This window comes from Dendropsophus ebraccatus, chromosome 2, assembly GCF_027789765.1.
Source record: "Dendropsophus ebraccatus isolate aDenEbr1 chromosome 2, aDenEbr1.pat, whole genome shotgun sequence".
Lineage (NCBI taxonomy): Eukaryota > Metazoa > Chordata > Amphibia > Anura > Hylidae > Dendropsophus > Dendropsophus ebraccatus.
In genome coordinates, this window is record NC_091455.1 from 125,551,154 (window position 1) to 125,562,691 (window position 11,538).

Genomic DNA, 11,538 nt, shown 5'->3' on the forward strand with positions numbered 1-11,538 from the left:
GTACCTTTTAGCTAAAGTCCCAATCAACTTCGCCTCAATTTGTGGATAAATAAAAAAAAAATTAAAATAAATAAATTATATTTTATTCCAAAAACTCAACCACCAGGAAACTTATAGCTGACATTCTGAGCCATTAAGACAGAAGACTGAAGGTCTTTTCACTGCTTTCCGTTTCTTATGACTACAGATATGTCTACTATCGGTTATAATACTAAACATGCAGGGGAGTAAGAGCAAAGTTCAGTTTCCATGTGATAAAAGCAGTATAATAAACTGTATGAATCACATGATAATTACAGTCCATCTGAAGAGCCGCACCATTAATAGTACTGCCTGGGTTGGCAAAACCAGTTATAAAAATCTAGTTTCACAGATCATTGTTTTGTTTTAGTTAAGTATATAACCTGTACTGCAACCAGTTCCCAGATATATAGTGCTACATCCATCCATCTAGAAAAACCACATCTTTGACCCCCCCCCCAAAAAAAAACAAAACAAAAAAAAAAACAGATGTGCTGCCAGTAAAGATGAGCGATCATACAGTAATAACGAAGCGAATCGTTTGCAATCGGCTTATCAGTCGACTGTCTTTCAAAGTAGCATTCCGCTTTTTTATTTATTTTTTATTTGCAGGCTGCCACATATACGTACCAATGATGTTAGGAATGGAGTAATGCTCATGGGACAGAGTTCAAAGGCAGCTGGCTGATAAGCTGACTGCCTATCTAAAAAAGCGCTTCGCTTATTACTGTAAATTTGCTCATCTCTAGTTGTGGGAATTTCTGCAACTGTCAAAGTCATGTGGACCTATTTAGTATAGAAACTGCCCTATGTGGCAGCAGTAAGAGACAACACAGTCCTTTTTCTGCCACCAATGGCTGTGTCGAGAACTGCAGGGCTCCTCTGGCTCTGGTACAGTTAGGTCACTAGCACTAAAATACATAATGTCTATTCTAAGGCATGAAGGTGTGACAGCCTGTAACAGTCAATCACTCTTTGTTCTACTGCAGCATCCCATATTAACCCCTTAAGGTCAAAGCCAATTTTCATTTTTGCACTTTTGCTTTTCCCACTTTATGTATAAAAGGCCATAGCACTTGCATTTTTTCACCTAGAGACCCATATGAGCCCTTATTTTTTGCAAAACCAATTGTAATTTGCAATGACAGGCATTATTTTCCATAAAATATGCTGCGAAACCGCATATCGTACCGCAATGCGAACGATTTGCGAACGAGCTACGATAAAAATAGGTCCAGGTCTTATAAAGCGATCAACGATTTCTTGTTCAGTCGTTAATCGTTAACTGCATTTCAACCGAACGATTATCACTTAGATTCGAACGATTTAACGATAATCGTCCGGTGGAATAGGGCCCTAAAAGCTGCGAGTACAGTTACTAATACAGTGCACTGTACTATTTTACTATAAAGTGGCCAACCCCCTTAATACTAAGTTGCCAGTTTGTAGAACTTGTACCCCATTTATGAGTATCAGACACTTCTCCGCTGGGTACCACATAAAGGGATGTGATTGGCATACAATTTTGGTTTGCTGACAGGTCATGATGGAGGTTGTAGTTAAGCAACCTGTGGCCCCCCATAGGTTGCAAAACTACAACCCCCATCATGCCCTGTTGGCAGTTCATAATGAGAGCTGTAGTTCTGCAACAGAATCGGGTAGGGAACCTTGGCTCTCCAGCTGTTGCAAAACTACAACTCCCATCATGCCTTGAAAGCCAAAGCTTTAGCTATGGCTGTCCAGGCATGATGGGAGTTGGAGATTTGCAACAGCTGGAAAGCAAAGGTTTCCTACCCCTGGACTACAGGAGGACGCATGGCATGAGGGAGAGATGGTGACACAGTACACAAGGGGGACTCAGTGTCACAGTAGACGGTGGCAGGATACACGAGGGGGAGACAGTGGCAGGGTACACGATGGGCTGATGGTGGCACGGTACATGAGGGGGAGATGGTAACAGTACATGAAAGGCTGACAGTGGCACAGTACATGAGGGGGAGACAGTGGTATAGTACACAAAGAGGACACAGGGGCATTGTACACGAGGGGGAGACGGTGGCACGGTAGACTAAAGGTGATGTAGGTACTTGGAATGTATGTTAGCATACTAGACCATATTGAATTTTTATTTTTTTTCCCTCATCAGGAAATCCTGAAGGTAATAACTGATCATCATAATCATCAGGAAATCCTGATGCATTTTAAGGCCTCCTGATCAGGATTTCCTGACAGTAAAAACTGACACGGACGTGTGAATGGGGCCTTACACAGTTCGTATAATTCCCATGGATTTTAACAGCATCGCCAACCAATGCAGTATTTACCACTAGGCACTTGTGGTCCTGTGCCCAGGGCAGCACTAGAGAGCAAGGGAATTTTTTTTTTTTTTTTTTTTTTTTATTGTATGGTGGTACTGGTCAGGTCTGGTATGACTCCTCTAATCATTGAATCAATGGTGAAATTTGTTTATGTTTTAAGTGGTTAAAAACCATGTAAAACGCAATTCAGACAATGTTTCACAAGTTGAGAAATGGATGTGGCTGAAACCACACTCCCATTTCTTCCCCAGTAGTCATGTGCTGTTACCAGGATTAGTGGCCATACGCCAATTGGTTACCGCAAGAGGGTCTGTTTTTGGCTGCATGTGGTGACGTACAGTAAATGTGGGAACGCGGCCTAAGACTGATCAGATATCAATATGATGTTCAGAAACTAGAAACTCATGATGCTAATTGGTGAAAGAAGATGGGGCATCTCAGATTTAGTGTCTAGGGCAGCAGCAGCTGTTAATACGACCCTGTCACCAACTATGCCATTAACCTAACTCCATTGGGGGGGGGGGGGATTTACGCAGCGTACGCTAGAGAGAAGGTGTACATTTGCCCCTTCTCCCTAGGGCTGGGCGATATTGGCCAAAATAGATATCGCGGTTAATCATACATGTAGTCGCGGTAACGATAATTGAACGATAATTATGACACACCCCTTTGTAAGCCACACCCCTTTGTAAGCCACACCCACCTGACCGGGCCAACCTTAAGATATTTTTTTTAAATAGAGTAAAAAAAATAAAGTAAGTCACTTAGCAGCAACCCAAGGCTGTGCCATTTATTCTATTAGTAGGGGGTCTCGGCTGTGTACCTGTGTATACACGTCCAGGTCTCTGCTATGTACACACTACAGGACATGTATATAAAAGTATACAGCTATATACACACTACAGGACATGTATATAAAAGTATACAGCTATATACACACTACAGGACATGTATATACAAGTATACAGCTATATACACACTACAAGAAGTGTATATACAGCTATGCAGATCCCTATGCCCTATTGCTGGTACAGTCTTCTTTCCATTTCCATTGAAAACACATGCACACTCAGTTAAGCTGAGCATTCATGTGTATCAGGGGATCCCAAGAGATAGCTGGGGGTGGAGCAGGGGCATAGCTAGCATTCATGGGGCCCTATAGCATAGAAACTGCATGGGGCCCATGAATTCTGTATAAGCCTGCCCCAACCTGTGGCAGTACATCAAAAAGAAGAGGGGGCGTTGCAATTAAAACTGGGGCAGGGTGGAAGCAGCTGGGGGTGACTGGGGCAGGGTGGCAGCAGCTGGGGGTGACTGGGGCAGGGTGGCAGCAGCTGGGGGTGACTGGGGCAGGGTGGCAGAAGCTGGGGGTGACTGGGGCAGGGTGGCAGAAGCTGGGGGTGACTGGGGCAGGGTGGCAGAGGCTGGGGGTGACTGGGGCAGGGTGGCAGAGGCTGGGGGTGACTGGGGCAGGGTGGCAGAAGCTGGGGGTGACTGGGGCAGGGTGGCAGAAGCTGGGGGTGACTGGGGCAGGGTGGCAGCAGCTGGGGGGACCTGGGTAAAAGGGGCAGCAGCTGGGGGGACCTGGGTAGAAGGGGGGCACATAAATAGTATCTCCTCATCCCCAACACCCCCCCACCCCCGCCCTGGGCACACATGCTTCACTCTCGGACAGCCGCTGACTCGTCCCACATACTGAGCACACACGCTGCCCTGCAGGCCGTTTGCGCGCGGAGGTCCCCGGTCTCTGGAGGAGGAGACTGCAGGGACCGCGGGATCGGGTGAGGGCATCGCTGTGCGTGCTGGAGCTGTACAGTGGGATTGGAGGTCTGCACTGCGCCCCCTGATCCCGCTGTGCAACTGCAGCGATGCCCTCACCCGATCCCGCGGTCCCTGCAGTCTCCTCCTCCAGAGACCGGGGACCTCCGCGCGCAAACGGCCTGCAGGGCAGCGTGTGTGCTCAGTATGTGTGCTCAGACGGGTCCCGGCTGTCCGGGAGAGAAGCCGAGGGCGCGGGGGGAAGCTTCAAACTGTCATACTACGGAGCCAGGGGATCTCTCATCCCCTGCCCTGCTCCACTATATATGCGTCCCCAGACGCGAGGGGACTGAGGATGCGGCCGCCGGATTAAAAATACCGCAGATACCGTCCTGGCAGAGTTGAGGTCGGTTAACCGACGCCAGGGACGGTATCGGTATTTTCACGGTATACCGCCCAGCCCTACTTCTCCCTGACGTATGCCCAATGGGCGGGCTGGCCTCATTTATCATGATTTACGATTATCATCAAAATCTACACCTGGAGGAAGCAGCTGTAAATTTTGTACGCCGGGCGCAGATTCGAGACCCAGCCGGCCGGATTCACTAAGAGGCGTGTGCCTCTTAGTGTATCCTGCCGGGGAAAAGGGGGCCTAATATAAGACCGGCGTATCTTCGTAAATCCCCCCCATGAGTTCCCAGAAGTGAAAAAGGTTTCTGCTAGGGATAGAATAAAACCCCTAGAAAGGAGTAGGAAATAGCTAAAACCCCATTCATTTCTACAGTGCAGAAGAATTCCAGTTGGGACTTTTCCATGCCATTTGTGAGCCACAATCCGTTACTGCCCAAAACCCAATATCCAAAACCGAAAACAACAAAGCAAATTCACAGAAAGTCAGTGGGAAATCCGACCAAACTGCGTGAGTTTTGATGCAGATTTCCCTCTGAAAAACCATTGATGTGGTCTAAAATAAATCCATCATACTGCTCCAGCTGTGGTTGGTTCCTGGGGTAATAACAGTCTGCTCGGGGCCCAACTGAACACAGACCAGCGGGGGAACAGGGCACTTGCTAAAGGGTGCAGAGTTTTTATAGTTTACACTTGTGAATCTGAAACATCAGGACTTATTTGCAAATTTCTTCTTCCCTACTGAATTCAAAAAGGAGGAAATCTGCAACAAACCCTTGCTTTATCCATCTGATGTGAACATGCCCATAAAGCTGGTGCTCTAAGATGGCTCACCACATGCAAATCACACTGAACTTCATGAGACACTGCAATGCAGAAGACTGTACTGTATGCTACTCACACAAAGTCAAAGGAGGTACAACTGTGATATTGCATACAGTAATATACCACATGCTGTGATATTCTCCCACAAGTCATGGTTTGCTACTGTGATTGCGGTAAAGTATGTATACATGTGCAATATCTTGCAATCACATAAGAATACATGAAATGTGATATAACCCCGCAATCTAATGCAAACATATCAGTATAAAGACAATAAACAATGAGTCCTGATCCTGGCCGACTAGTCTCATATAGTGGAGGAGTCCCAGTCTGTGGCAGATCTGCTGTGTGCGTTCTGTCCGTGCCGCACATGGCGCCAAATCCCTGGCTGCCCATGAAGATTAAAAGAATCACTTTTTGCACCAACTCAATCACAATTTTACAGCTATAGAAGTGTATGCACAAATACTAGTGAACAATGATCTCCAGAAGGCTGCGTCTACAAGGAGTTTGTAGGGTGAAAGCCACCATGTATGATGGCTAGACTGGAAGTAGATGTCTCCTTCTAGAACCTATAGAATTCCTTAGCGCCATCCATCCTCTGATAGCAGACATGTCTACTGTTCCTTGATTAATATCCTTCATCTTATTCACTATCCCATCCTCCTATAATTGCAGTCACCATCCTGGAGGGTGACTGCTTCCTGGCAGCTCTGTCCCCATAGACCTTGCAGGTAAGGGAGAGAAGTTAGCAGTCACGTGTGCACTATGGAATGACCCTGGACCCGGCACACTCCCGCACTCTCTCCTACAGTCACACCGATCCGCACAGAGCACGTTACCGCTGCGGTTACTTACCGGCAGATCAACACTGATGTCTGTGCCGTCCAACAGCAGCACCTTACAGGTCAGCACGGACTTGCTGTCCCCGGCCGCAGGGATGTGCACTGCGGCTCCTCCACTGACCACAGGGGGCGGCAGGAGGCTCTGGTGCGGGTAGAGCGCTCCGGCAGGGGGGGCAGCGGAGGCGCCGGTAGCCCTCATCCCCATAGCGCCCCCATCCCTCTCATCGCGGACTCCGGCACCGTGCAATGCTGCTGCGCTTCTCCCTCCGTGCCGCTGCATCGACCGCCGGCCAAAGGTCCTCCGCAGGAACCGCAGCATCATCCTTCACCTCCTCCCGGCTTTCCTCCTCCCTCTTTAACCCTTTAACCTTCTCTTCCTGGAGAATAAAGCTCAGCCCTGAGCAGTCACTAGGAGGTTACCGATAGATAAGTGATCGATAGCTGCTGACAGCAGGATAGGCGCAGCCTGGCAGTGACAGTCAGCAACTCCTGAGGAGAGTCTTCATCCGATAGGGCCGGGCACAGGTGGGCACCCCCGGACACAGGTGGGCACCCCCGGGCACAGGTGGCCACCGCTCGCCCACTGGAGAAGTTCCTGCAGAAAGTTTCCCCGCGGGACGCGGCTCACAGGTCAGCAGCCATGTCCCGGGTGCCGCAGCTGCTGGTCAGGAGTGGGCAGGCAGAGGTGGCAGCACTGACCCCCCGCCTGGCAGCTGCCACCATCCTGGGGAGCGCACAGTAGAGGCGATGGGCTCCGGGGCTGCAGGTGTCTGGCTGGGAGCGGTGTGCAGGCTGCTGGCTCCCGCCCCGCCACTCTTCACGGACGGGCACAAGTACCGCGTCCTGTCCTCCTCCGCCGCCGCCGCTCACTTGTTGGATGCGTCCTCTTCCTCCTCTGATAGCGATGTGGAATGACACAGAGCCGGGTCTGTTCGGCGCGGCCTCCCTCCTCCGGCCTCCTCCTCTCCCGGTGTCGTGTGTCTCCTCCCTCCCAGGAGTTTGGCTCCCTTCCCAGCCATTCTATTGACGAGGCAGCAGGTGTTTTAACCCTCTCGTCGCCGCAGCCTATGGAGGACACCGTGCTGAAGAGAGGCGCTCCCTCATACACTGCTCCTTCTATTAGGCAATCTAGTGCCCTGGGCAGAATAAGTGTCAGATCAGCCTGGAAACAGAAACCATTGGCAGCCAAGAGTGCAGTGGAAAGGGTTAAATAGTACTTAGATTTAATCCTGAAGGCTCAGGGTCCTGCCAGGCCATAGTTCTGGGGGGGGGGAAACAAATCGTCCTCAAAGTGAGCAGAGTAAATGGTGTTTTCAAAGGGTTAAAGAGATATTCTGGTGATATACTTTTTTTTTCCCTAAGGAGTTTGAGGGGGGGGGGGGGGGTGTAAAATACCATACTCACTTGCCCCAGTCCCAACTGTTTCCCCCTCAGTTCTTCTGAGGTGTTGATCCAAGCAGGAAATGCCCACCCAGCCAATTACTGGTACTCTTCCCATACATGTCCCTATATCTCCCATCCCTGCAAAGGAAAACTTGTAAACTTGCTTTTACAGATTGACGCACCGTATCTGGGCGGTGGGCTGTTGGAAGGTAGTTACGGTCCCCTGGGCGGTTCGGCGATGTAATCATGGCCCTCTGGGCGTGAGGGGTGTTATTTAAACTCCAGTGAAGTTGTGACATCATCCAGAGGCATGCTGTAGAGCAGTGCTTCTCACCAGTGAGGCGCCCCCTAGTTGTTGGTGAGGCGCAGCTGGGGAGGCAGTTTTCACAAAGTAACTATGATCTGCACAGTCCTTTTGCTTTGTGCAGAAATCTGCATTTTAGAACCATTAGTAATTTATTTTGTACTTTATTTATTAGTATATAGAGCTTGGGAGATGGGTTAAAGGTAGCCCTAGCATTATTTTAAGCTTTTAAATGGACTTTCACCACAGATAGTGGGGCCCAGGCACCCTTTTAGTCAGTCTGGTGAGGCCCAGGCATTGCCTTGGTCTGTTGGGTGAGGCTCCAGTAGAAATAGTTTGAGAAGCACTGCTGTAGAGCACAGCGGCGTGCTGACGTTCTCATCAAGCTGCCCACAGCACAGAATGGGACTCGCTGTTCTGTGCATGTGCGGCGTGATGAGAACGTCAGCACGCCACTGTGCTCTACAGCACGCCTCTGGATGATGTCACAACTTCACTGGAGTTTAAATAACACCCCTCATGCCCAGAGGGCCGTGACTACATCGCCAAACCACCCAGTGGACCGTGACTACCTTCCAACAGCCCACCGCCCAGATGACTATTTATGGGTCATTACCAAACGGTGCACCAATCTGTAAAAGTACATTTACAAGTCTTCCTTTGCAGGGATGGGGGATATAAGGACATGTATGGGAAGAGTGCTGAGTGATTTATCAGCACATTTCCCTAGCTTAATAGCCATTTTTGTGATTGGTTCCCTTTAACCCATCGGGAAGCAACAGGGACTGTGGACCGATAGAATGGTAGCAGCTAGGCCAAGCCTCTGTCTCACATTAAGTGTGTTTGCTGAGGACAGGCTGATGATGCAGATAGTGGTCAGAGCGTGATGTCATAGGAGGCTTGGCTGGATCCCCCAATCCCCTGAGTAATCCACCATCTCTGAATTGCCAGAAGCAGCTGCAGCACTAATTTTACTGATTGTGATGGATGCGGGACTGTGATGATCAGCTGAGGGAAAGCATTGCTTTCTGGGAACTGCTCAACCAGGAAGGACAGAAACACAATACAGAACAAACCCCCCCCCCAAACAAATGGATTTTTAGTAGTTTCAAAACTGGGATAGAAGGTAAGTAATGCTATATGCTTCTGCAGAAGTTTCATTTTTTTAACCTCTACCTGGAGTTCCCCTTTAAGGGTCATTGTCTACCAGCATGCTCTGTAGGGATGATTGACAGGCAGAGAAGCCACTATCTGTCTGACAATGATCACTGCAAAGCATGCCGAAAGCAGGAACTATGCAGTGACCAGCATTATCTGTTCACTTAGGGTGCATTTACACAGAGGTTTATCTGACAGAGTTTTGAAGCCAAAGCCAGGAACAGACTATACACAGGGAACAGGTCAGACTGTGATTTCTCCTCTACACAAATACATTCCTGGCTTTGGCTTTAAAAATCTGTCAGATAAATCTCACTGTGTAAACGCACCATAACTGAAATAGGACAGCACCACGTCCTGTGACTGGCTGAGCGGGCTGTCACTCCTGAGATGAGTCTGTCTCAGAAGTAAGGTATCTGCAGTCAGCAGGGGACACCACGAGCAGGACACTGGGGGAGTGCAGATAGGTAAGCATATGATGTTTATTTCTTTCTATATGACCACAGCTATATAGGAGAAATTGGCTAAGCCCTTTAAAGTGTCAGTTACCTTCTTTCCTGCCCTTAGCCTTTACCTGCGTTACCTGTATGTCAGAAAGCCAATACACACTGAAGACATTGGGCCAACACAATACTAAGAACTGAAATAAAGTTTCAGGAAAAGGGATGTCATAGGTGAACTATGGGGACTGCTATAGTTGTTTTTCATAGTATCTCAATACCTTTCGATTTCATTACAAATTGGCAGCTTTTAACTGATTTAAATAATTGATGTTTTCAAATGACTTTGAGCTACTAAACTAACACACTGTGCACACAGATAAGGAGGCCCCACAACAAATACCATTGTGTTAGGGCCCTATTCCACGGGAAGATTATCGTTCAGATTATCGTTTAATCATTCGAATCTAAACGATAATCGTTCGTTTGAATAGCAGTTAACGATTAACGACCGAACGAGAAATCGTTGATCGTTTAATAAGACCTGGACCTATTTTTATCGTTGCTCATCCGCAAATCGTTTGCATTAAATAAGATGTCGTTCGCAGTAGTGACGAACGCAATAGCGACGACAAGACGACCGCAAGAACGATCGTAAGTAACGATTATCTTTCCATGTACAGTAAATGGGTGAACGATTACAGGTCTTTTGCAATAGCGGTCGTTTGGATCGTTTATAGTTAACGATTATGCGAACGATAATCGTCCCGTGGAATAGGGCCCTTAGGCTCGGCCTAAAGAAGATTCAGTGGATTCCACTACAGGCCTTCCAGCCATGTCCGGCTAGAACACCTCAAGGAGGGACTACAGTGAAAACCGTGACTAAACCTGTTAACGCTGAGAAGCTGTATTTTCTACCTCTGAGGGCTATACAGGTATATTGAGGTATTTTGCAAGTGAGTATACAAGCTAAGTTCAAGAGTCTCTATTGCCAACACACTAGGTTCCTAAAGGGTACCCCCAACGGCTAGCTTTATCCACTAGGTGGGCCTCTAGTCTCTAATCTTGTGCCAACCCATGGCCACAGGATAGCTCAGGTGGATGTGAATTCCTGTGAATTTAGGACTCTCTTCTCATGTTCCCAGCTAAAAACCATGTGTCTGAATAGGTCCCCAGCCTGTATCCTGCAGACTGCCAACACTATAACTACTTCAAGTCAAAGCTATTCCAAGTTATTCTCATCAAGATCTACTCTACAAGTGTCTACAGTATACAGAGACTGTGTCAACTCTTATCTATATCTCTACCAGCAACCACGCTGTGCCTGAATGTAGCAACTTTTAACATCTCTTCTATTCCAGCAAAGCTACATGTGTACTAACTAACATACAAACGTCTAATGTATTCTTAAGATACTTAAACTGTGATAGAACTGTTAATGGCCCTAATGGGATCTTCTGCAAATATATATATATATATATATATATATATATTTGCAGAAGGTCCCATTATGGCAATATATATATATATATATATATATATATATATACATATACACTACCGTTCAAAAGTTTGGGGTGACCCAAACAATTTTGTGTTTTCCATGAAAAGTCACACTTATTCACCACCATCCGTTGTGAAATTAATAGAAAATAGAGTCAAGACATTGACAAGGTTAGAAATAATGATTTGTATTTGAAATAACATTGTTTTTACATCAAACATTGCTTTCGTCAAAGAATCCTCCTTTTACAGCAATTACAGCATTGCACACCTTTGGCATTCTAGCTATTAATCTGTTGAGGTAAGCTGGAGAAATTGCACCCCACGCTTCTAGAAGCAGCTCCCACAAGTTGGATTGGTTGGATGGGCACTTCTGGCGTACCATACGGTCAAGCTGCTACCACAACAGCTCAATGGGGTTCAGATCTGGTGACTGTGCTGGCCACTCCATTACCGATAGAATACCAGCTGCTGCTTCTGCTGTAAATAGTTCGAGCACAATTTGGAGGTGTGTTTAGGGTCATTGTCCTGTTGTAGGATGAAATTGGCTCCAATCAAGCGCTGTCCACTGGTTA

The 11,538-nt window shown here is 47.5% G+C and overlaps 1 protein-coding gene across 1 annotated transcript in view; it reads right to left on the bottom strand.

Moving 5' to 3' along the window:
- Window positions 1-7,127, bottom strand: part of EPB41L4B (erythrocyte membrane protein band 4.1 like 4B) — a 144,150-nt gene extending 137,023 nt beyond the window's left edge. The window contains exon 1 of the mRNA XM_069958239.1: window positions 6,189-7,127. Within this exon, the coding sequence (XP_069814340.1) occupies window positions 6,189-6,497 (309 nt within the window). The 5' untranslated portion in view covers window positions 6,498-7,127. The remainder of the gene's footprint in view (window positions 1-6,188) is intronic.
- Window positions 7,128-11,538: the final 4,411 nt, after the last annotated feature.